Source organism: Acinonyx jubatus, chromosome A2 (genome assembly GCF_027475565.1).
Source record: "Acinonyx jubatus isolate Ajub_Pintada_27869175 chromosome A2, VMU_Ajub_asm_v1.0, whole genome shotgun sequence".
In the NCBI taxonomy this organism is placed as follows: Eukaryota; Metazoa; Chordata; class Mammalia; order Carnivora; family Felidae; genus Acinonyx; species Acinonyx jubatus.
Window position 1 is genome coordinate 111,805,660 of NC_069383.1, and position 25,822 is coordinate 111,831,481.

Sequence of the window (25,822 nt, forward strand, 5' to 3'; positions counted from 1 at the left end):
TTGATGTAATCCCAATAGTTTATTTTTGCTTTCCTTTCCCTTGGCCTTGGGAGACATGTCTAGAAAATCGTTTTTACGGCCAGTGTCAGAGAATTTACTGCCTGTGCTCCCTTCTAGGATTTTTATGGTCTCAGGTATCATATTTAGATCCTGAATCCACTTTGAGTTTATTTTGTGTATGGTGTAAGAAGTGGTCCAGTTTCATTCCTTTGCATGTAGCTGTCCAGTTTTCCCAACATCATTTTTTGAAGAGACTGTCTTTTTCCCGTTGCATATTCTTGCCTCTTTTGTTGAAGATCAATTGACCATATAATTGTGGTTTTATTTCTGGGCTCTCTAATATGTTCCATTGATCTATGTGTCTGTTTTTGTGCCAGTACCATACTGTTTTGATTATTGCAGCTTTGTAATATATTTTGAAGTCTGGAATTGTGATACCTCCGGTTGTTTGTTTTGTTGTTGTTGTTGTTTTAAAGATTACTTTGGCTATTCGGGGTCTTTTGTGGTTCCATACAAATTTTAGGATTATCTATTCTAGTTCTGTGAAAATGCCATTGACATTTTGATAGGGATTGCATTAAATATGTAGATTGCTTTGAGTGGTATGGACATTTTAACAATATTTGTTCTTGCAGTCCATGAGCATGGAATATCTTTCCCTTTTTTTTGTATTAGCTTCCATTTCTTTCATCAGTGTTTTATAGTTTTCAGAGTACAAGTGTTTGTTGGTTAAATTAATTATTAGGTTTTTTATTATTTTTGGTGCAATTGTAAATGGGATTGTTTTCTTAATTTCTCTCTCTCCTATTTCATTATTAGTGTATAGAAATGCAATGAATATCTGTATGTTAACTTTGTATCCTGAGACCTTACTGAATTCATGCATCAATTCTAGTTGCTTTTTTGGTGGAGTCTTTAGGTTTTTCTGTATAATAGCATCATGCCATCTGCAAATAGTGGAAGTTTTACTTCTTTCTTACCAACTTGTATGCCTTTTATTTCTTTTTGTTGTCTTCGAGTACTGTGTTGAATAGAAGTGGTGAGATTGGACAAGCTCATCTTGTTCCTGACCTTACAGGAAAAGTTCTCAGTTTTTCCCCAGTGAGTATGGTGTTTGCAGTGGGTTTTTCATTATGTGATCTTTATTATGTTGAGGTATGCTTCTGTAAATCTACTTTGTTGAAGATTTTCTTTTTATCATGGATGGATGTTGTACTTTGTCAAATGTTTTTTCTGCATCTATTGAAATGATCATATGGTTTTTATCCTTTGTCTTGTTGATGTGCTATATCATGTTGATTGATTTGTGAATATTGAGCCACCCTTGCATCCCACAATACGACTTTATTGTGGTGAATGATTTTTTAATATATTGTTGGATTCAGTTTGCTAATGTTTTGTTGAGGATTTTGTATCTATGTTTATCAGAGATAGTGGCCTGTAGTTGTGTGTGTGTGTGTGTGTGTGTGTGTGTTTTGTAGTGTCTTTATCTGGTTTTGGTATCAAGGTTATGCTGACCTCATAGAATAAATTTGGAACATCTTTCCTTCATCTCTATTTTTTCTTCTTTTAATGTTTGGCAGAATTCACCTGTGAAGCCATCTGGTCCTGGACTTTTGTTTGCGGGGAGCTTTTTTATTTTTAACGTTTATTTACTTTGAGAGAGAGAGAGAGCATGAACTTGTACACGTGTGTAGAAGAGGGGCAGAGAGAGAGAGAGTGAGAGAGAGAAAGAGAGGAAGAATCCTAAGCAGGCTCTAGACTGTCAGTGCATAGCCCGATACAGGGCTCAATCCCAAGAACCATGAGATCATGACCTGAGCTGAAATCAACAGTAGATTTAACTGACTGAGCCACCCAGGTGCCCCTGCTGGGAGCTTTTTGATTACTGATTCAATTTTTTTCCATAAGTGATCTGTTCAAATTTTCTATTTCTTTCTGATTCAGTTTTGGGAGGCTATATGTTTCTAGGAATTTGTCCATTTCTTCTAGGTTGTCCAATTGGTTGGCATATAGTTTTTCATAATATTCTCTTTTAATCCTTTGTATTGCTGTGGTGCTGGTTGTTATTCTTTCCTCTTTCATTTCTGATTTTGTCTATTTGAGTCTTGTCTTTCTCTGTTTTTTGTTCTGTTTTGTTTTGATGAGTCTGGCTGAAGGTTTATCAAGTTAATCTTTTCAAAGAGCCCAGCTTCTGCTTTCATTGATCTGTTGTATTGTTTTTTTAGTTTCTGTTTTGTTTATTTCACTCTAATCTTTATAATTTCTTTCCTTCTACTGGTTTGGGTTTTCTTTGTTCTTCTTTTACTACTCCTTTAGGTGTAAGTTTAGGTTATTTGAGATTTTTCTTGCTTCTCAAGGTAGGCTTGTATTGCTATATACTTTCTTCTTAGAGCTGCTTTTGCTGCATCCCAGATTTTGTACCATTGTGTTTTCATTTTCATTTGTTTCCACATATTTTAATTTCCTCTTTGATTTCTCAGTTGGCCCATTCATTGTTTAATGCATGTTATTTAACCTTCACATATTTGTGGCCTTTCCAGATTTTTTCTTGTGGTTGATTTCTAGTTTTACAGTGTTGTGGTCAGAAGAGATACATGGTATGGTTTCAATATTTTTTATTTGTTGAGACTTGTTTTGTGACCTAATATGTAATCTATTCTGGAGAATGTTCCATGTACACTTGAAAAGAATATGTAGTCTGCCATTTTAGGGTGAAATGTTCTGAATATATCTGTTAGATCCGTCTGGTCTAGTGTGTCACTCAAAGCCGCTATTTCCTTCTTGATTTTCCATTTGGATGATCTGTTCATTGATGTAAACGGGGTGTTAAAGTCATCCCCTACTATTACTGTATTACTATTGATTACTTTTTGTATATTTGTTATTAGTTGCTTTATGTATTTGGGTGCTCCCATGTGGGTGAATAAATATTTACAGTGATATATTCTTGTTGGAGTGTTCCTTTTAGGATTAATTAGATAGTGTCCTTCTTGGTCTTTTGTTACAGTCTTTGTTTTAAAGTCTACCTTGTCTGATATAAGTATTGCTACCCTATCTTTCTTTTCATTTCCTTTTGTATGATAAATTCTTCTCCATCCCTTCACTTTTAATCTGTATGTGTCTTTAGGTCTGAAATTAGTATCTTGTAGGTGATTACTTTAAGTTTTTTATCAGGTATATTACTCATCTCCATTTCATTTAGGTCTCTTGCTGTGATTTTGTCCTGTTTTTTCATTTGGGACATATTCCTCCATCTCTTTGCTTTGCCTGACTCTGTGTCTGTTACATGTGTTAGGAATTCAGCTATGTCACCTGCTCTTGAAAGTAGTGGCCTTATGAAGAAGAGGTCCTGTAGTGCCCTGCCGTGCAGTGTCCCCTGTTCCCTAGAACTGGTGCTTCAGGGGTGTCTCCTATGTGTGTTCTGTGTACCCTGCCATTGTGGCTGAGTCACTTTTGCCTTCAGTTATCAGCAATGGCTCTCTCTACCTGTTGTGGGCAGGGCTTGTTTCCTGTGTTGTTAATGGGTTAGTCTGAGGCCTCCAGTTTGAGGTTTGAGTTGAGTCAGGCCAGGCATTTTCCAGAGATGCAGTAGCACCGATATACAGAGTGCTTTCCCTGTGTTCTTCCCCGAGAAGTTTTGTTGGTGGGCAGAGCCTACATAGTCAGACCAGATGTCTGCTCCCAGGCCTCTGCTGGGCCACAGTTGGACTGGTGTCAGTGGTTATCCTCCCCATTCCCTGGGGCAGGTGTCTCTTTGGAGTGGTACTGGTCCCTGTTGGAGCAGCTTGCAAGCTGCCAGGCTTGTGGCATCACTCTGGATGGGCTCCATCTAAGGGCATATGGGGGTGGGGGGTGGTGTCTGAAGGAGAGTACAGAAGCAGGGCAGGTGGTGTTAACAGGGTCTAAGAAGATTTGCTGTGGGAAGGGACCTACAGCTTCTGGAAGACATGGCCTGCCAGGTTGGAGGGGGTGGATCCACAGAAGTGTGTGGGGATAGGGTGCCCTGTTAGCAAGTAAGTAGCGAATGTTAGCACTGCACTCGTTGTATCTACGTGTCTAGGCTAGGGTGTAGGGGAGGGAAATGGCACCTGCAAGCTCCTTGGTTCCTAGAGAAGTCTCCCAATGATCCCTGCCCCTTCAGCACATGCTCTGAGATTAGTAAACAGATCTTCCTCCTGTATACCTCAGGAGGTTTTCAAACTGCTGCTTCTATGCTGTATCTCCATGGGGCTGTTTGTGCTGTTTAAGGGCAGGGACCCAATTTCCTATTGCCCTCTCAGAGTTTTGAAAAATCCCACTGATTTTTAAAGTTCCAGATGTTAAGCCCTCTGATCGTAAGAACTCACAAAATTTGGCCCCTCTGGTTTTCAAAGCCAAACATTATGGGGATTTGTCTTCCCTGTGCAGTTTCCGCATGACTGGGGTGCCTGATGTGAGGGTCTATTTCTTTCCCCTCTCCTCCCCTGCAGTATCCCTCCCTTCCAGCACAATCCTCCAGGTCCATTTAGTTCCTGACTGTGTTTTCACTCTTCCTATCCTCTTTGATGTGGCCTCTTCTTTATATTTAGCTGTAGAGAGTCTATTCTGCCAGGTTTTGGGTTGTTTTCTGGGACATTTACACTGATATAGGTGTTAACCTAATTGTATTTATGAGACGGGTGAACTTAGGGTCCTCCTACTCTACATCTTCCATACTTATTTTATTGTCAGTGAAGTCAAGCATAATTTTATAATTTCTTTTTCAACTTTTATATTGTGGTAAAATACACATAACATAAAATTTATCATCCTGGTCATATTTAAGTGTATATTTCAGTGGTATTAAATACATTCATGTTATGAGACCATCACCACTGTCCATATCCAGAACTCTTTTCATCTTGTAAAACTGAAACTCTGTCCCCATTAAACACTGACCACCCATTTCCTCTCCCTCAGCCCCTGGCAACCACCATTCTACTTTGTTTTTATGACTTCGATTACTCTAAGTCCCTTAAATAAGTAGAATCATACAGTATTTGTCTTTTTGTGAGTACTCATTTTACTTAGCATAATGTCTTCCAGGTTTATCCATGTTGTAGTGTGTGTCACAATTTTGTTCCTTTTAAGGGTTGAATAGTATTCCATTGTATATATAGACCACATTTTGTTTATTCATTTATCTGTTGATAGACACGTGGGTTACTTCCACGTATTAGCTATTGTGAGTAATGCTGCTATGAAGATGGGTATACAAATATTTCTTTGAGAACTGTTTTACATTCTTTTGGGTGAATACCCATAATGCATTTGCTGGATTATATGGAAATTATCTCTTTTTTAAAAATTTTTTAATGTTTATTTAGTTTTGAGAGAAAGAGTGTACGTGGGGGAAAGGCAGAGAGAGAGGGAGACACAGAATCTGAAGCAGCCTCCAGGCTCTGAGCTATCAGCTGTCAGCTGAGATCATGACCTGAGCCGAAGTTGGATGCTTAACTGACAGAGCCACCCATGCACCCTGAAGTTGTCTCTTGTTTTTGAGGAAACACCATATAGTTTCCCACAGTGGCTGTACCACTTTACATTCATACCAACAGCACACAAAGGTTCCAATTTCTCCACATCCTTGCCAACACTTGCTGTTTTCTCTTTTTTTTGATAGTAGCTATCCTAAGTGTGAGGTGATGTCTCATAGATTTTTTGGGGGGGGAGGTAGGTGTTTAGTACAAATTTATTAATTACTTTATATAAGCGCTAATGCTATGTATAATCATGCAGTTTTAAAAATAGTTAACAAGAAAAAAAATAAAAACAGTTAACAAGAGTTGTTATAGAACTATACATTACTGACATCATTGGGAAGCAAGGATTAATTGTTCATACTTTTGTAATGAAAGACACCTCAAATTTACTTAGTTATTTCAAATATCTATGTCAAGATAGTCTACATTTAGCTTGCCCTGGGTGTGTTTTATTTATTTTATTTATTATTTATTTTTATTTTTTTTTTAATTTACATCCAAGTTAGTTAACATATAATGCAACAATGATTTCAGGAGTAGATTCCTTAATGCCCCTTACCCGTTTAGCCATCCCTCCTCCCACAACCCCTCCAGTAACCCTGTTTGTTCTCCATATTTAAGAGTCTCTTATGTTTTGTCCCCCTCCCTGTTTTTATATTTTTTTTGCTTCCCTTCCCTTGTGTTCATCTGTTCTGTGTCTTAAAGTCTTCATATGAGTGAAGTCATATGATATTTATCTTTCTCTGACTGACTAGTTTCACTTAGCGTAATACCTTCTAGTTCCACCCACATAGTTGCAAATGGCAAGATTTCATTCTTTTTGATGGCTGGGTAATACTCCTTTGTGTATATGTACCACCTCTTCTTTATCCATTCATCCATTGATGGACATTTGGGTTCTTTCCATACTTTGGCTATTGTCGATAGTGCTGCTATAAACATTGGGGTGCATGTGTCCCTTCAAAACAGCACACCTGTATCCCGTGGATAAATGGCTAGTAGTCCAATTGCTGGGTTGTAAGGTAGTTCTATTTTTCATTTTTTGAGGAATCTCCATACTGTTTTCAGAGTGGCTGCCCCAGTTTGCATTCCCACCAGCAGTGCAAGAGAGAACCTCTTTCTCCACATCCTTGCCAACATCTGTTGTTGCCTGAATTGTTGATGTTAGCCATTCTGACAGGTGTGAGGTGGTATCTCATTGTGCTTTTTATTTGTATTTCCCTGATGATGAGTGATGTTGAGCATTTTTTCATGTGCTTGGTGGCCATTTGCATATCTTTCTTTTAAGAAATGGCTCTTCAAGTTCTTTCCCCATTTTTAATCAGGTGTTTGTTATTTTGATTTTAGTTCTTTAAATATTCTGGGTATTAATCTCTTATCAGTTATATAATTTGCAAATATTTTCCCATTCTGTGGGTTGTTTTTTTACTCTATGTATAGTATCTTTTGATGCACAAATTTTTTGTTTTCCTGAAGTGCAATTTGTGTATTTTTTCTAATGTTACCTGTGGCTTTGTTGTCATATCCTTGAAATCATTGCCAAACCCAATGTTGTAAAGCTTTTCTCCAGTGTTTTTTCTACGAATTATATTATTTTAGGTTCTTGATCCATTTTTAGTTAATTTTTGTATGAAGTGTTAGGTAAGGGTCCAAATTCATCTTTTGCATGTGGAAATCCAGCTTTGCCAGCACCATCTGTTGAAAAGAAAATGTCTTTTCCCTATTGAATGGTCTTGACACCCTTATTAAAAAATCATTTGACCATATATGTAAGGGTTTATTTCTGTGCTCTGTATTCTATTCTAATGGTCTATATGTCTGTCATTATATCACACTGGTTTGATTACTGTAGCTTTGTAGTAAGTTTTGAAATCAAGATTTGTGAGTCCTCCAACTTTGTTCTTCTTCTTCAAAGTAGTTGCAGCTATTCATGGCCCCTCAACAATTCCATATGAATTTCAGGGTTGGCACTTCCATTTCTGCAAGAAAGGCGGTTGAAATTTTGATAGGAAGCACATCAAATCTTCAGCTCATTTGGAGTAGTATTGCCAGTTTAACAATTTTAATTCTTCCAACACAGGAACATGTGATATCTTCCATTTATTTACATCCTTTAAAATTTCTTTCAATGTTTTGTAATATTCACTGTGAAAGTCTTTTACTTTCTTGGTTACGTTTATTTCTTAGTATTTTCTCCTTTTTGGTTCTATTATAAATGAAAATATTTTCTAAATTTCCTTTTCAGATTGTTATTTGCTAGTGTATAGAAATATAACTGATTTCTGCCTGTTAATCTTTTATCCTGAAATTTGCTGAATTTATTAACTCCTTGTGTGTGTGTGTGTGTGTGTGTGTGTGTGTGTTGTGTGTGTGTGTTCTTTAGGATGTTCCAAATACAATTCATATTATCTGTGAATAGAAATAGTTTTACTCCTTCTTTCCAATTTAGATGGCTTTTATTTATTTTTCTTGCCTAATTGCTCTAGCTAGAGAACATCTAGTACAGTGTTGAATATAAATGGTTGAGGCACCTGGGTGGCTTAGTCGGTTAAAACAGCCAACTTTGGCTCAGGTCATGATCTCACAGTTTATGGGGTTGAGCCCCGTATTGGGCTCTCTGCTCTCAGCATGTAGCTCTCTTTGGATCCTCTGTTTCACTCTCTCTCTGCCACTCCTCTGCTTGCTCTCTCTCTCTCTCTCTCTCAAATAAATAAACATTTTTAAAAACGGTGAAAGTGGGCATCCTTGTCTTACTCCTGATCTCTAAGAGGTAAGGCTTTCAGTCTTTTACCATTGGGTATGATGTTAGTGGTGAGTATTTTGTAAATGCCTTTTATCATATTGAGGAAGTTCCCTTCTAATCCTAGCTTGTTGAGTGCTTTTATCAACACTCATGAAAGGGTGTTGCGATTGTCAAATGTTTTTTTCCTCCATAAACTGAGAAGATGTTGCATTTTTTTTAATCTCCATTTTTTATTAAGGATATGTATTACCCTGGTTGATTTTCGTAAGTTGAACCACCCTTATGTTCCTTGGGAAAATCTCTCTTAGTCATGGTGTATAATCCTTTTAATATGCTGCTGGATTTGGTTCACTAGGATTTATTTTATTGAGAATTTTTGCATCTATATTCATAATGAATATCCATCTATATTTTTCTTTTCTTATATTGTCTTTGGCTCAGGTATCAGGGTAATGTTAGCCTCATAGAATGAGTTATGAAGTGTTCTTTCCTGATCTATTTTTTAGATGAATTTGAAAGCAATTGGTGTTAGTTACCCAAGTGTTTGGTAGAAATCAAAAGTGAAACCATCTGGTCCTGGGCTTTTCTTTGTCGGAAAGTTTTTTTATTACTAATTCAATCTTTTTACTTGTTAGAGGCTTATTCAGATTTTATATTTCTTCTTCAGTAATTTTTGGCAGTTTGTGTGTTTCTAGGAATTTATCCATTTCGTTTAGTTTTTCTAATTAACATATATATAATATATATTATATATTAATATGTATTATATATAATAATATAATTATATATTAACATATATTTTATATTATATATAGTACATATCATATTATATATTTATATTATATATTATATTAATATTATAATATATTAATATATATTGCACATTATATATTTTAATATATTAAGATGTATTAATAATATATTATTAATATATAATATATTAATATGTTATATATTTTAATGTATAATATATTTATATATTTTTTAATATATATATTTTGTTTCATGTTCATGATTCTTTTTTTTTTCAATATATGAAATTTATTTTCAAATTGGTTTCCATACAACACCCAGTGCTCATCCCAAAAGGTACCCTCCTCACTACCCATCACCCACCCTTCCCTCCCTCCCACCCCCCCATCAACCCTCAGTTTGTTCTCGGTTTTTAAGAGTCTCTTATGCTTTGGCTCTCTCCCACTCTAACCTCTTTTTTTTTTTCCTTCCCCTCCCCCATGGGTTTCTGTTAAGTTTCTCAGGATCCACATAAGAGTGAAAACATATGGTATCTGTCTTTCTCTGTATGGCTTATTTCACCTAGCATCACACTCTCCAGTTCCATCCACATTGCTACAAAGGGCCATATTTCATTCTTTCTCATTGCCACGTAGTACTCCATTGTGTATATAAACCACAATTTCTTTATACATTCATCAGTTGGTGGACATTTAGGCTCTTTCCATAATTTGGCTACTGTTGAGAGTGCTGCTATAAACATTGGGGTACAAGTGCCCCTATGCATCAGTATTCCTGTATCCCTTGGGTAAATTCCTAGCAGTGCTATTGCTGGGTCATAGGGTAGGTCTATTTTTAATTTTTTGAGGAACCTCCACACTGTTTTCCAGAGTGGCTGCACTAATTTGCATTCCCACCAACAGTGCAAGAGGGTTCCCATTTCTCCACATCCTCTCCAGCATCTATAGTCTCCTGATTTGTTCATTTTGGCCACTCTGACTGGCGTGAGGTGATATCTGAGTGTGGTTTTGATTTGTATTTCCCTGATGAGGAGCGATGTTGAGCATCTTTTCATGTGCCTGTTGGCCATCCGGATGTCTTCTTTAGAGAAGTGTCTATTCATGTTTTCTGCCCATTTCTTCACTGGGTTATTTGTTTTTCGGGTGTGGAGTTTGGTGAGCTTTTTATAGATTTTGGATACTAGTCCTTTGTCCGATATGTCATTTGCAAATATCTTTTCCCATTCCGTTGGTTGCCTTTTAGTTTTGTTGGTTGTTTCCTTTGCTGTGCAGAAGCTTTTTATCTTCATAAGGACTCAGTAGTTCATTTTTGCTTTTAATTCCCTTGCCTTTGGGGATGTGTCAAGTAAGAAATTGCTACGACTGAAGTCAGAGAGGTCTTTTCCTGCTTTCTCCTCTAGGGTTTTGATGGTTTCCTGTCTCCCATTCAGGTCCTTTATCCATTTTGAGTTTATTTTTGTGAATGGTGTAAGAAAGTAGTCTAGGGGAAAGAGCATCAGTGGGGGAAAGGGGCAGAGGGGAAGAGAGAGATAATCCCAAGCAGGTTTCACATTTAGCATGGAACTCGATCCCACAACCCTGGGATCATGACCTGAGCCTAAATCAAGAGTCAGACACTCAACTGACTGAGCTACCCTGTTGCCCCTCATTTAGGTTATCTAATTTGTCGGTGTACAGTTCACAGTGACTTCTTATACTCCTTTTTAGTTCTTTAAGATCAGTAATAATGTTCCACTTTCATATTTTATTTTAGCAATTTCAGTCTTCTCTACTTTTCCTACATCTAACTAAGATTAATGAATTCTGTTGATCTTTTCAGAGAAACAAACATTTTTTAGTTGTTTCTCTATATTGCTTTCTATTTTCTATTTTCTTTACCTACTGAGAATTATTTCTTTCCTCCTACTAGCTTTGAGTTTAGATTGCTCTTGTTTTTCTAATGTAAATTCCAGTTAGGTTATTGATTTGAGCTCTTTCTTCTCTTTTAATGCTATACATCTCTGAGTACTCTTCTCAATGTATCCCATAAGTTTTAGTATTTTGGATTGTTTTGTTTTCCTTAATGTCAAAGTATTTTCTCATTTTTCTTGTGATTCCTTCTTTGATCCATTGATTGTTTAATGTGTTGCTTAATTTCCACATATTTATGATTTTTCCAAATTTCCTTCTGTTACTGATTTCTAATTTCATTCCATTCTTATTGGAGAAAATATCTTCTATGATTTCATTTTTTTAAACTTATTGGGACTTTTTGATGGGTGAATATATATAGTTTACCCTGGAAAATGTTCCTTGTGCACTTGAGAAGAATATATATTCTTCTGTAGTTAAGGTAAATGATCTACATATGTCTCTTTGATTAGTTGGTTTACAGTGTTCTTTAAGTTGTCTATTTTCTTTTTTGTCTTTTTTTAGTTGTTCTGTCAATTATTGAAAATAGGGTGTTGAAATACCCAATTATTAGAGTAGAATTTTCTGTTTCTCCCTTCAGTTCTGTCAGTTTTTGCTTCATATATTTAGACTGTGTTGTCATACTGCATATATATTTCACAATTGTTATATTTCTAGTGAGAGTGACCCTGTTCTTAATGTCTAATACCTCATTTGTCTCCTGAAATCATTTTTTACTTAAAGTATTATTTTTGTCTCTTATCAGTTTAGCTACTCCTGTTCATTTATGGTTACTATTTGCTTGGAGTTTATTTCCATCCTTTTACTTGCAACCCAGTTGTATCTTTGATTCTAAAATGGGTCTCCTGTAGAGACCATATTATTGGGTCATAGGGTTTTTTTGGTTTTTTGTTTTCTTTTCCATTCTGTCAGTCTTTGAGTTTTGTTGAAGATTTTCATCCATTTACATTTAAAAGTAATTACAATTAATGACTTACTTCTTCCATTTTGTTAATTGGTTTTCTAAAATCTTATAGTTTTTGTTCCTCAATGCCTCCATTGTTGACTTTTGTTTTTGTTTCTTATTTTTATGTATGTTGGTATATGCTGTGATGCTTAATTTTGTTTCAACTTGACTAGGCTAAGGGGAAAATATTATTTTGGGGTGTGTCTGTGAAGGTGTTCCTGGAAGAGATTAGCATTTGATTTAGTAGACTGGTAAAGAGATCCATCTTTACCAATGTGGGTGGACATCATCCAATCCACTGAGGGCCTGAATAAAACAAAAAAGCAAAGGTGAATTCCTTCTTTATTTTCTTGAGCTGAAAAGTCTATTTCTTCCTGCCCTCAGACATCAGAGCTCCTGGTTTTTGGGCCTTTGGACTCTAGGACTTACACAGAAGACTTACTTTTTCCGCCTTTGCCCTTGGACTAGGAATTTCACTATTGGCTCCCTGTTTCTTGGGTTTTTGGACTCAGATTAAATTTTAATACTATATTTTCTGGATCTCCAGCTTGTAGACACCAGACTGTGGGACTTCTTGTGATCTATAATCACATGAACCAACTCCTGTAATAACTTTTCTATGATATATATCTACATATATCCTATTGGTTTTGTTTCTCTGGAGAGCCCTAAATAATACACACAGTTTTATTTCCTTCTTACTTCCTTTTCTGTGTAGTTTTTAGTTATTTTTTAGTGGTTAGTCTGGGAATTACAATAACAATCTAGCTTGAATTAATACCAACTTAGCTTCAAAAGTAACAAAATCTCTTCTATACAGATCCATACCCCCTGCCACATGGTTGTTGTCAAAAATGACATCTTTATGCATAGTGTGCCCAATTAACATAGTTTTATAATTATTGTTTTATGTATTTGTCTTTTAAATCATATAGAAAAAAACAGGAGTTACAAATTGAAAATATAATAATGTGGGTTTATATTTACTTAATGTAGTTACCTTTACAGTGTTTTTTATTTCTTTATATAGTTTGAAATTACAGCCTAGTATTCTTCATTTCAATCTAAAGGATACTTTAGCATTTCTTTTGCAGCAGGCCTACTGGTGACAAACTTCCTCAACTTTTGTTTATCTTGGAATGTCTTGATTTCTCTTTTATTTTTGAAGGAAAACTCGCTTAATATAGAATTCTTTATTGGAAAGTTTTTTTTTCTTTTAGCATTTTAAATATGTAATTCCACTGCCTTCTGGCCTCCATTATTTTTGATGAGAAATTGGCTGTTAATCTTACTGAGGATCCTTCTATGTGATGAAATACTTCTGTTGCTTTCAAGATACTCTTTGCCTTTGTCTTTCAACAATTATAATGTGTCTCACTGTGGATCTCTTTGAATTTATCTTACCTAGAGATTTGTTGACCTTGTTAGAGATCTGTCAAAGTTGAAGACTCTCTTGGCAATTATTCCTTCAAATACTCTTTCTGCTCCTTTCTTTCTTATCCTTCTGGAATTCACATTGTGTATATATTGGTATTCTCAATGGTGTCTCACGTGTAACTGAGGCTCTATTAATTTTTCTTCATTTTTTTTCTTTCTATTCCTCAGACTGGATAATGTCACTTGGCCTGTCTTCAAGTTTGCCGATTCTTTTTTTTTTTTTTTTTTGGCCTGTTCAGATCCACTGTTGAATTTTTCATTTCATTTATTGCACTTTTCAACTCTAAGTTTCAATTGATTTCTTTTATACTTTCCATTTCTACATTGATATTTTCTGTTTGGTGGACGTTGTTGTCCTGGTTTCCTTTAGTTCTTCATTCCTGCTTTCCTTAGTACTTTGAGCATAATTAGGACAGTTAATTAAAAATCTTTGCCTAGTAAGTCCAATAGCTGGATTTCCTCAGGGATAGTTTTTCTTTATTTCTTTTTTCATGTGAATGAGACATATTTTCTTGCTTCTCTTTAGTGCTTCATAACTTGTTCATAAATTGTTCAAAACTGAATATTTTTAGTATTATACTGTGGTAATTCTAGAAATCAAAATTCTTCCCTTTCCATGGTTTGTTTTTGCTACTCATAGTTTGTAGTTGTTTGTTTAGAGACTTTTCTAGACTACTTTTATAAAGACTATATTCTTCGTCATGTGTGATCATAAGGTCTCTGGTTAGCTTAGTAGTCAGCTAGAAAAAATTGACAAACTTCCTTAAATACCTAGAGCCAAAACAACAACGACGACAACAACAACAACAACAACAAAAACAGCGACAACAATCCTCCTATCATTGCAGATTAACTATGTTGATGTACATCCTTTAGTGCTTTTAGCCAGGCTCTTTACATCTCTACTTTGTCCTTCACTTCCCACTTGTGTGGAGCCCAAAGATCTGCCAGGGGTGAAAATCTAGGATGTTCTCAGGCTTTTTCTAAACATGGTTCCAATCCTGGGCATGCATGTGTCCCTTTAGATTCCCTAGTGTATGTGGAACCTTCCAAAGTCTTTATTCCCTCATGAATTTTTCCCCAGCCTCTTATTCCCAAGCTTTTTGGTTTGTGTACTATGTGCCTGTGTGTTATACCTTGCACCAGGAGGTTGTATCTGATATATTTCCTTCTAAATACTTTGAGAGATGCTGCCCAGGAGAAAATTCCAAGGTGGGAAATACAAAGGCAAGCCATTAGCCAATCCTTCAGGGAACCTCCAGACACATCAAACCACACAACCACAGTTCCTTGAGAGCAAAGTTCATATTACCATCTCTGGTATCAGCAAACCACACCAGGAACATGGGCTACCATCCCCATGAATGCCACCAAGCTGGGGAGTGGGGGATAGTAAATGAGTAAGTTAAAACACCACAATACTCTCTTATCAAAATATAGCAGTTTCTATATATTCCACTTTCCTCCACTGGAGGATTTCAGAAAGTAGTGACATAACATGACTTAGGTTCTAACAGGAGCCAGGATCCCCCAGTCTGGTGTGTGCAGAATAGATTGAAGAGGGGTCAGGGGAGAAGGCAGAGCACCATTAGGAGGCCCTTGCAGTCATCCAGGCAAGAAATGATGGCAGCTTGTGCCGTGTCAGTAGGAGTAGGAGGGCAGGAAAGCGGATGGATTCTAGATCGTTCTTGAATGTAGAGCAGACAGGCTTACTGATGGGTTGGATGGGGTGTGGGTGTCAGAGAAAGAAGAGGGTTCAGGATGACTCCAAAGTTTTTGTTGGATGGGTGAAGGAGTCACAAGCTTTGCCCCTGAGGAAACTGAGGAACACAGAGGTTAGGGACACACACACCATCCAAGGTGGTGCTGCACCAGCAGGTGCTAGTGGGGCAAGGACCTGAGCCCTGCCCACTGAGCACAGGCCCACTTGCTTCTCATTGTAGGGGGAAGGCCCAAGAGGTGCGCAGCCCCACCAGGTGGGCAGCCTCGCCCTTTGACTGCCCGCTGGTGCTGCGGAAGCTCATTCGCAAAGAAGACATTAGGGCTGGCTGCAAGTGCCTGGTGAAGGCACCCCTGGTAACCGATGTGGAGCTGGAGCGCTTTCTGTCTGCGCCCCGCGACCCCAGCCAGGTACTGGTGTTCGGGATAGTCTCAAGCCAGAACCCCACCAGTACCGCACAGCTCCAGTGGATGCTGGACATACTCTACAGCCACCGGCAGCAGGGCCGTGCCTCACCCTGCATCCAGGTTGGTCTTGGGCCCAGCTGAGGAGGCCCCAGGGTCCAGGCATCAGGAACCTGGGGGGAGGACCTCCCACAGGGAGGCTAGGACTGGCTGAGCATCTGGCTGAGAGGCTGTCCTTCGACCTCAGCACATAGGCCTTCTTTTACTTCCTTTTCTCTTCTAGGCCTTTGTACACCCTCTTCCACACACTGTCTGCCACATTTTGCCCCCTCTGCTCTCTCTTTGACTCATCCTCCTGTCCTGAGATGAAAGTCACCACATTTATGTGGGTGCTTTCTCTGCATTCAAGATTTTTCCTGCCATTTTCATCCAGGGCACTGACCATAGCTGTGGTTATATATTGGTATGTAAGTACTTAGAACAGAGATGGGCTCACCACTGGGTACCCAGGGCTCAAGAATATTCAGACTGTAGCCAAGTACCTACTGTGCACGGGCCCTGTGCCATGCCCCAGGGAGGCTCCCAGCATGGTGGGGAGCACATATAGCACTCCTGAGCAGGGCCATGAAAGGCCAGTTCCAATTTGCAGGAGCTGGGAGCAGGTCCTGTCACCTCCAGAGATCAGGGAGAGTCTCTCAGGATGAGACGGTTTGGGCAGGTGGGTGAGTGTTCCCGGAAGAAGCAGGGAAAGGGGTGCTTGAGGTCCCTGTTCAAGGGTCTGTCAGTCAGGGGTACATGGAACCACCTTCTCCCCATCCTGGCTGCAGGGTCCTTCCTGAGTCTCATCATCATCCTCAGTCCGTAGCCATCTCTGGCAGGGTTAGCACAGTTCAAGGGTGGCCCCATCCCCACCCTGACTGGAGCAGAGGATGTCATGTGAGCACATGAGCTTCATGTTCATCTAGTGACTTCCTTCAAATCCTCTTGGCCCCATGCCCTCTCTGGTCCACTGTCTGCCCTTTCTCCCTTTACTGCAGACACAAAGTCTAAGTTTTTGTGTTTGCCCTGGGGATACCTTCTCCAGCTTTGCTCCCAGGGGTGCAGCCTCCTGACCCCATGAGCCTACCCAGCTAGTGCCAGGAGCTTGGCATTGGAACTAGTCTGATCAGACACCAGAAGGCTTTTTACTAGTTACATACATCAAAGCCATGTATGTTTTCTGGAGTCAACCCCAATTTACATAGATTTAGTGAAAACTTACTGAGTTCCTGCCCTGCACTGATCCGTGCATAGACAGATATGATCCCTGCCCCCATAGGACCTTAGAGGTGATGCTTATTTACCTTGGGGCTATTAATTGTTTATTAATAATTATTCGTAAATGTAGGATGCATGGCGGTCCAGCCCAGCTGCGAGAAGTGCGAATGGGGACTGGGCCTGACCTGAGGTGGTTGAGGCCAATGGAGGAGTGGATAGTGGGTTTTGAGGGGTGCAGAGGACAATTCTGGAAGGAGGTGTCAGATGTCACAGTGACTCTGATTCCACCATTCCGGTGTGTTTGGTTAAGGTAGAAATGTTCCCTAACGTCTTGCTCTGAAAGCTAAAATACCAGATACAGTTCTGGGTTTCACTTTTTTTTATGTTTATTTATTTTTGAAACAGAGAGCAAGAGTGAGCAGGGGAGGGGCAAAGAGAGGGGGGTGGACAGAGGATCTGAAGCAGGCACTGTCCTGAGAGTGGAGACCCTGAAGCAGGGCTCAAAGTCACGAACCGTGAGACCATAAGCTGAGCTGGAGTCAGATGCCCAACCAACTGAGCCACCCAAGCACCCCTGGGTTTCAAATTTTAAGTAGAAACATCAGGGGTGCCTGGGGGGCTCAGTCAGTTAAGTGTCTGTCTCTTGATTTCAGCTCAGGTCATGGTCTCACAGTCCTAAGATTGAGCCCTGCATCAGGCTCTATGCTGGCCGTGGAGCCTGCTTGAGATTCTCTCTCTTCCTCTCTCTCTCTGCTCCTCCCCTGCTTGTGCACACTTACTTCCCCTCTCTCTCCAGAAAAAAATAAATTGAAATGTCATGTAGGACAGTTAGAGGCACCTGGAATAAAAGGCAGATCAAACCAGAAAACATCATACATTAGCTGTATTAATGGATTTGTAGCATCCAGAAAGGAGGGGAAAGAGACCAGCTTTCCTTTGGATTGCCCAGGTCCCACCTTGAGATGTAGGTTTGATTCAGGTCCTGGCACTGACAGGGGTTGTCCAGAGGGGCAGGGGGCAGAGGGTGGAGGAATCCTGAAAATAGGTACACCCAGGAACACAGTATACCTCCAAATCTCCCACAGGGCTTCTCCCAAGCAAAGGGAACAGTCAAGTCCTGCCGACCCTAGAGTGTGGGGCTAGTGGCTGTCAAGTGGTGGGGCACAGTCATCTCCATGACAGCTCTCACAGGCAGAAGGCCCTAGATGAACCCAGATGCCTAGATGGCATCCTTTGGCAATAGTCATGGTAGGTGTGCTTGTGGAGGCTGAACAGCCTGTTGAACAGGAGTTGGGAGGGGATGTTGAGGGGCTCCAGGATTCCATGGGAACTTGGCCTGGCTAAGAATTCTGGAATCGGAGTGCGTCCTCTTGGCATAGGATTGATGGGCACTTATTTCTCTGTTGGAAGTGCCGGCATGACCCCTACCGCCTGCTACGGTATGACCTGGACAGCGCCCTGCAGAAGAACCCACCCCTGCTGGTGAAGAAGTATGCTGTGGTGCAGGGGATGGTTCTGGTGAGCTGGGGCCCAGCGGGGGATTCACCACCACTGCCAACCTAGTCCCCCATAGCCCCTACCCTTGTGGAATCACAGATATGGGAGGGGAAAGGAGAGAGGGTCTGTGGGCTCTGAGGCAGAAGGCCTGACTGAGAGTCACCCATCACATAGAGCCAGGGCTGCAGCCCAGTCTCCCGTTTGCAGCCTGACCCCATGCATCCCTCATCCCAGAAGACTCAACGGAGCGAGGGACACCTAACCTGGAGAACCAAATTCTCTTCGTTTTTAAATAACTTTTTACTAAAAGCAGGGCATTGTAAAAATATATGTATATTTATTGAAAAAATTTAGAAAATAATTGCTTCCCCGTATTACCCAGATTGTCTCATTTGTTCACACAATGAGGATGTACTGGGCAGCTGCTGGATCCAGCACTATTGGAAGCCCTGGGGCATGCCTATGCTAACATTTTGGCCCCTGGATTTTTCTGATTTGGGGGTCCTGCTTTTTTTAAATGTTTTTTTAAATTTTTTATTTTGAAGAGGGAGAGAGAACAAGTGGGGTGGGGCAGAGAGAGAGGGAGAGAGAGAATCCCAAGCAGGCTCCTCACTGCCAGCATAGAGCCTGATGCAGGGCTCGATCTCATGAACTGTGAGATCATAACCTGAATTGAAATCAAGAGCCCAATGCTTAACTGACTGAGCCAGCCAGGTGCCTTTGGAGTCTTGCTTTTTTAATTGTAATTTTTTAATCACTGCATGAGAATCGGTCATTTGATTTCTCTACTTGTGATCCTTTTGTTGGACATTTACATTATCTCCTTTTTGTTTGGGCAGTGGGCCATGACAAATAGCACTCTAATGGATATCCTTGCACAGAAATCTTTGGACAGGTGTCTATTTGCTGGAGACTGACATGTAGAGAGTGGGGGTTCAGAGAGCCATAGGACAAGATCCCTACCCTCAAGAGCTCCCATCCCATGGGGCCAGCTGATCAATGCATATGGATAAGTGGGCCAGCCAGCTGTAGGAGGGTGGAGTGGGTCCCTCTGAGCAGGAAGAAACCCTTCAGGCCCCAGGGCTCTGGAGCCCTTGTGTGTGAGGTGACCTCTGAGCAGGTGGGCCAGCAGAGGGCAAAGGCTGGGATGGTGGGGCTGCCCTCTGACTTGGGAGACCCTGATGGGGAATAGGCTCAGCCACACCTCACTGGGCGACTTGGGGAGGGTAATACCCTTTGCCCGAAACCATCAAAGAAAGGCCTGAATTCTGGCACAGGCTCTGAGGCCCATGGCACCATCCTGAGATTCAGTGCCCTCCTGCTGTTTCCTTCCTATGTGTTGACAGATGTTTGCTGGGGGAAAACTCCTTTTTGGAGGCTGCATTTTGAATGGATATGGCTATAGCAGGCAGAATCTGCTGAAACAGATCTTCCAGGCTCGGCAAGACTGCAAGATGGGCTACTTCCTGCCAGACAACTACAAATTTAGGTAAAACAGGAAAAACTTGGGGTGCAGGGCAAGGACGGGGTGGGAGGAGACCTTGCTATGGAAGAGACACTATCAGGGACAGAAGCTGGCAGCAAGACGGAAGACTTCACAGGTGGCAAGGAGGAATGAGGCCGTGCTGTTGGGACACAGGCCAGGGGAAAGTGCCCTCTTGGAGAAAGAGGGACACAGGATGATTTGCACAGTGCCAATTTCTGTGGGGGAAAATAATGGAGACAGGTTTGGGTGGGGGTCCTAGTGACATCCCTGCCTTTTGCCCTACGACACCCTACCCCATCCTCAGTGCGATCCCAGTCCTGCTTCTCTGTTTACCAGCAGGGCCATGTAGTCAAGGGTCCCTCATGAGGTGAGTTCAGTCCCTTGTAAAGGGAATGGGGTGGTGCTGGCTTAAGGCTGCCTCTTGGCCACTGAGCGTAGGCTTTTCAACCAGGTGACATCCATCTATGGAATGACTCCTAGGCCCAGCTAGGGTGAGATGAGCTTACGTAGGTCTCTTGGTTCCAGAAGCATGCAGCCTGGTCCAGGGAAGGAGCATGGGGTTTATGACATTGCTGGAGGCTGTGTTAAGAGCTGGCACTGGGTTCTGGAATGCCTGTGAAAATGCAGTGAAAAATTTACTGGGTCAGGAGTTCCAAGAGGAAGAGAAAGCCTCAATTCTGCTCTTTATAAGCTGGGGAACCATTAGCCTCCCTAATCCTCATTATCCTCACCTTTAAAATGAGGGTGATAATTCCCACCTCCTGGGGTTGTTGTGAGGATGTAATGAAGGCGTGTTTGCTGAAGTGCCATATAAACCAGAAAGTGATGAGCAAACACACATAAAAAGCATCCGCCTGCCTAGCACGTGGGCTTGCCTTTGTGCCCCTACCGCATGGAGTCGGGACAGCAACCCCACCCCGCTCCCACCAGGCCTCTCCGCTTTCTAGGAGTCCTAACGCCAATTTCTCCCCAGTGCACTGAGTTGGGGCCATGTCAGAGTGTCTGCCTGACCCTATAGAGGTTCCTCTAGGAGGATCTGGTAGAGGTCAGGCCCTGACCCCAGCATCCTGGACAGCTTAGTAGAGAAGGCCTGAGGAGCCTGTGGACATCAGGAAGGCAGATGCTGGCAGGTGCAGAGAGGAAAGTCACTGAGACCTCAAGGCCTGAGACTCAAGGAGGGCTTGGAGGTTATTCAAGACCAGCTCAATGACAGTTCCAGGGAGAAAGGGAAACGGAGGCTCTGGGTCTGCTTGGGCTCAAGAAAGAAATACACCAAAGACAGAAGGGGGTTGGGGAGGACGCTATCCAGAAGGCCCACACTGAAGATGAACTGAGACCACTGGAAGGTGCCAGAGACAGCAAGCAAAGGCATTTTCAGAAACATTTAACAGATGGGGTGCTTAAGGGTATGGTAGATGGGGATGCCAAAAACTAGTTACAAAAAGATGTAGCTCTTATTTGACTTCCACTGTCCCTCAAAGGACCACTTACTTTCTCTCTGCCTCAGCTTCTTTGCCTGCAAAGCAAGAACAAGCATAGTTTCCACTGTATGGGGTTGTGAGAATTAGATGAGCCAGTGTGTGTGAAGTTCTGGTACATCACTAACATTTATTGAGAGATTACAAATTATAGCTGTTAGTGCTGTCATTATTATTACTAAAATGAATTCCAGGTTCTTAATTTGTTATATGCACAGGTTCTAAAAGGACTTAATACTTACAATGGTTTTCAATAATTTTTTGAGGAATGATGGAGAAAGAATCAGCAAACCACACACACACACACACACACACACATACACACACACACACACACACACACACACACACACACACACAGAGTCTAGGTTTTTGGAAGTGGAAAGGGGAGGATTCCGGAGACTATAAACCGGTAGAACTCCTCTTAATTCCAGAATGGCCTATTAGGTTGGCAGTTTGAAAGCACTTAGAGAAAAAAGAGTGGAATTCTACAAGAAAATGTTGCCATAACAACAGTTCCTTTATCTCTATCTGTGGAACAAACCACCTCAAGTTTAGTGGTGTAAAACCACACAACCGTTGTTTATTACCATCTCTGGCAGTTTGGGGGCCAACCGGGTTCAGCTAGGTAGTGCTTGCTTAGGGTCTCTCATGTGGTTGCCATCAGAAGTTGACGGGCTGGAGTCATCCCAAAGTCTTGCTCACTCAAGTCAGGTGGTCCGTGGAGGCTTTCAGCCGCGACAATTACACATGGCTTCTCCATGTGGCCCGGGCCTCCTCAGATATGGCAGCTGGGTTCCAAAAGCGAGCATCCTGAGACACAGCCAGGTGGGGACTGGGTTGCCTTATATGGCTTGGCCTCATAAGTCATGTATGTCATCACCGTCCACTCCATGTGAGTCCCTAGGGCCAGCCCACATTCACAGGAGGGAAATGACACTACACCTCTTGATGGGAGGAATGTCAAAGAAATTTGGGACACGTTCTAAAGCCACCTGCTGACCCGATTCCTCTTCCAGCAGGGTAACTAGAATAGTAGTGAGACACGCTGTCGGCCTAGAATACCTAACTTCAAGGAAGACACTGGGTGAGATCTCTTGATGTCCTCGTGAACTAGATGGATAGACGGGGCTCAGGGAGCTGCTTGCTCGGCCACACCCAGTAAGTGGTGGTGGGCCTAAAGGGCAGACCTCTGTGTTTGGCCTGTCCACTTTTTCCCTAAATATGCAACTTAGATGTGTTCATGGAAGCCTGACTGATCATTTGTGCCCTAGATGGGGAGAGATGACAGAGTGGGAGTTTGCAGTAGGCTCAGCCACCAAGCAGGGGTTTGGGAGGAAAATGAACAAATGTTTACTTTTAGTCGTGGAAGGTTTATGGTCAGTGGATGTTGGAAGCCCCAGCGTGATAGTCCGTTATGCTGAAAAAACTAACTTAGAAGTCAGAGCTATCGGTGCAGCCCAAGGGAGCCATAGGTCCTGGAGTGTTAGCGTTTTCATTTCTGGGTCCTCTGTTCCAAGAGGGACGCTAGCAGAGCTCTGGCGGGGGGGGGGGGTCCTCCCTGTCCCTTGGTGGGAGTCATTTCTTCCTTGCCAGAGTAGACTTTCAGCTGCTTGGTTTTATGCAGCTGCCATGGGAGGATTCGAAGTGCGGAGGTGGGAGGGAGAAAATACAGGTGGGCAGAGTAAATGCAGTAGGGTGGGCAGAGCCGGAGTACAGATCCGGAAGGGCTGGGCTGCTTACCCGGCACTCAGAGGAGCCAGCCACAGAGACGGCCATCCATCTGGGCTTGGGGTCTGTGAGGCCACCGTGGAGAAGCAAGGGCTGTGAGCAAGGAGGGGAGCTGGGCTGCCCAGGGAGGTGGGGCCCCCCACTGAGGCCTTCCAAGCCCCAGCGGAGAGTGGGGTGGGGCCCCTGCTAGTGAGTAGACTGGTTGTGAAGGAGCAGGAGGGTGGGGGCCAGGCCAGGCCAAGGACAACTGGTGGGGTGGGGGGAGATTCATGCAGGGCTGGAGAGACCACTCTGCCCGGAGGAGAAGGCAGTGTGTTGGGAAGCGCTGTGTTCAGCTGTGCCAGCCCAGAGGACTGGGTGTCCTGTATCACATGGCCCACCTCCCTTCTGTCTGTGTCCTTTGCTCATGCTCACAGCCTGGCACATTGAACCCCCTTGGGAAGCGTTCACTGATTGAAGACCTAGAGCTGATTTTATCCCAGGGAAGCAGAGGGCAGGTCAGACTGAGGAAGGGCCGGTTGACAGAGTGTCCACTGATAACCGGCCCTCAAGGCCATCCTGCTGCCCTCATATACCTCCAGTGGTGGGAGGCTCCTCTCTCCAGAAGCAGCTCCCGCTTTTAACCTGGCAGTCCTGCCATTCCTTCCATTTCTGAGCAACGCCTGCATGCCCGGCCTTGTGCTCGGCACTGGGGATTTGGAAGTGAATGAGACCTCAACCTGCTTTAGCTTGGCTGTTCCAAAGATGCAGAAACTGAAGAAAAAGAACAAAGGGCACTAATCATCAGAGGACACAAGTCAAAACCACAGTGACACACGGCTTCACACCCGTCAGGATGGCTGCTGTCGGAGCACCAAAAATAGCAAGCTTTGGGGAGGATGTGGAGGAGCCCGAGGCCACGTGCACTGCCGGTGGGAATGCAAACTGGCACGGCGGCTTTGGAAAACAGTACGGAGGGCGTCCTCAGAAAGTTAGAAATAGAATTATGGTGTAGCAGCTTCACTTCTGGGTAGGCACCTAAAAGAATTGAAGGTGGGCTTTCAAAGTCCATAGTGGCACTGTTGGTAATATCCAAGAAGCAGAAGCAACCCAAGTGCCCATCCGTGGACGGATGGAGAAAGAAAATGTGCTCTGTGCATGTAACGGAAAAGGAAGGAAATTCCGACACGCTACAACACGGATGAACGTTGAGGGCATTATCCTCAGTGAAATAAACCAGGCACAAAAGGACAAATACCACGTGATCCCACTTACATGAGGTCCCCAGAGCAGACAGAAAGTCGGAGGGTGGGTGCCAGGGCTGAGGGAGGGACAGTGGGGAGTTTGCGTTTAATGGGGACAGAGTTCCAGTTTGGGACGACGAAAAGGTTCTGGAGATGGATGGTGGGGACGGCTGCACAACAGTGTGAATGTACTTAATGCCACTAAAGTGTATACAAAAAAATGGATAAAGTTTATGTTATGTACTTTTAACCACAGTTTAAAAGTGGGGGGTGGGGGGAAATGCTCTGTGGGTGCTTTGCAGCTGAGGGGGCAGGGAGAAAAAGGGGCTATTTTCCCCAGTTAATGAGCTCCCAGGGCGAAGGCTGCTTTGGTCTCCAAAGCCCACCCCGCCTGCTCTGGTAACCAGGTCCATTCTCCATCAGCCTGGGGCCAGATGGAGGAGACGGACTCCCCAGGTGTCAGTACGTGTCATTTGCCAACACGGCCCCAGGCCTGGTGGAGGGTCTCACTTAGGGACGCCGCTGATGCTCCCGCCGCTGATGCTCCCGCCATCCTGGTCACCCTGACTCTCTCGCCATGTAACCTGCTATTGGCAGCTGTCACGTAGGAGTCCTTTTCCGGTGCCCCACTGGGCTGGACTCCCATTGCTCCATTTACCTATGTTTTGAGTTCCTAACAAGTGCTGAGCCATGACCCACCCTGGGGGACAGGGGTGGGTCGGGTGCTGGACAAGGGCTCAGGAAGCCTCAGGAGACCCACTCCCAGAATCTGCTTTCTTGCCACCTCTGCAGCCGGGACCAAAGGGGACTGGGGAGACAGCCAGGTCCACACCTTCCTTTTTTATTTTTCTGGGATTCTCAGAATGACAGAAGAGGCCCTTGTCTCCCCTCCCCTGCTCATCTCTTGTCGCGAAACACCCTGCCCTCAAGCAAGTCACATAGCAGGGGCTCAATTAATATGAAGAAATGAGGCCTGTTCCGTCTCTGTCCTCATTAGTTTCCCAAGACTGCTGTAACAGTGCTTCACACACTGAGTGGCTTAAACTGGAATGTATTATCTCATGGTTCTGGAGGCCAGAGATGGCGGTGTGGGCAGGCCATGCTCCTTCCATGGGCGCTAGGGAAGGACTCGCTCAGGCTGGTCTCCTCGCTTCTGGTAATTCCTTAGCTTGAGGCAGCATTGTTACTCCAGACTTCGCATGGCGTTCTCCCTGTGTGTGTGCTTGTGTCCACACTGCCCCCTTTTTATAAGGACACCAGGTATTTGGAGTTAAAAGTCCACCCTACTCTGGTATGACTTCATCTTAACTCATTGCCTCTGCAGTGACCCTATTTACAAGCAAAGCCACAATCTGAAGTACCAGGAATTTGGACTCCCCCTACATGTGAATTTGGGGAGGGGGACACAGCCCCTAACACTGTACACAAGGACTTATTTCTTGGGTATCCTGTGCTCCCTCCCTCCCTTGCTCACTTTATGGAGCCCTCCTGCCCCATTGCACACCTTTCCGATGGTCAGTGCTGGGTGCACAGGTGTCGCTCGCACAGAGTTAGGGTGACTCCAGCCCTAAACAGAAGCCAGAGAAGCTGACCTCCGGTGAGTCTCTGTGTCCCCAGGGGTCAGACTCTCCCTTTACCCACCCTGGTGAGGGGCAGCCCTGTGTCCTTTTCTCTCTCGGAACCGGAACATTAAATGGCAGCGCTAGGTGAGGGCTGCTTACTCAGGGCCCCCT

At 42.9% G+C, this 25,822-nt stretch overlaps 1 protein-coding gene across 5 annotated transcripts in view; it reads left to right on the plus strand.

Moving 5' to 3' along the window:
* Positions 1-25,822, plus strand: part of CA2H3orf20 (chromosome A2 C3orf20 homolog) — a 97,700-nt gene that overhangs the window by 70,785 nt on the left and 1,093 nt on the right. For all 5 annotated transcript variants that reach the window (XM_053218901.1, XM_053218900.1, XM_053218903.1 and 2 more), the window contains 3 exons: positions 15,237-15,540; positions 18,085-18,192; positions 19,518-19,660. In XM_053218901.1, the coding sequence (XP_053074876.1) occupies positions 15,237-15,540; positions 18,085-18,192; positions 19,518-19,660 (555 nt within the window). The remainder of the gene's footprint in view (positions 1-15,236; positions 15,541-18,084; positions 18,193-19,517; positions 19,661-25,822) is intronic.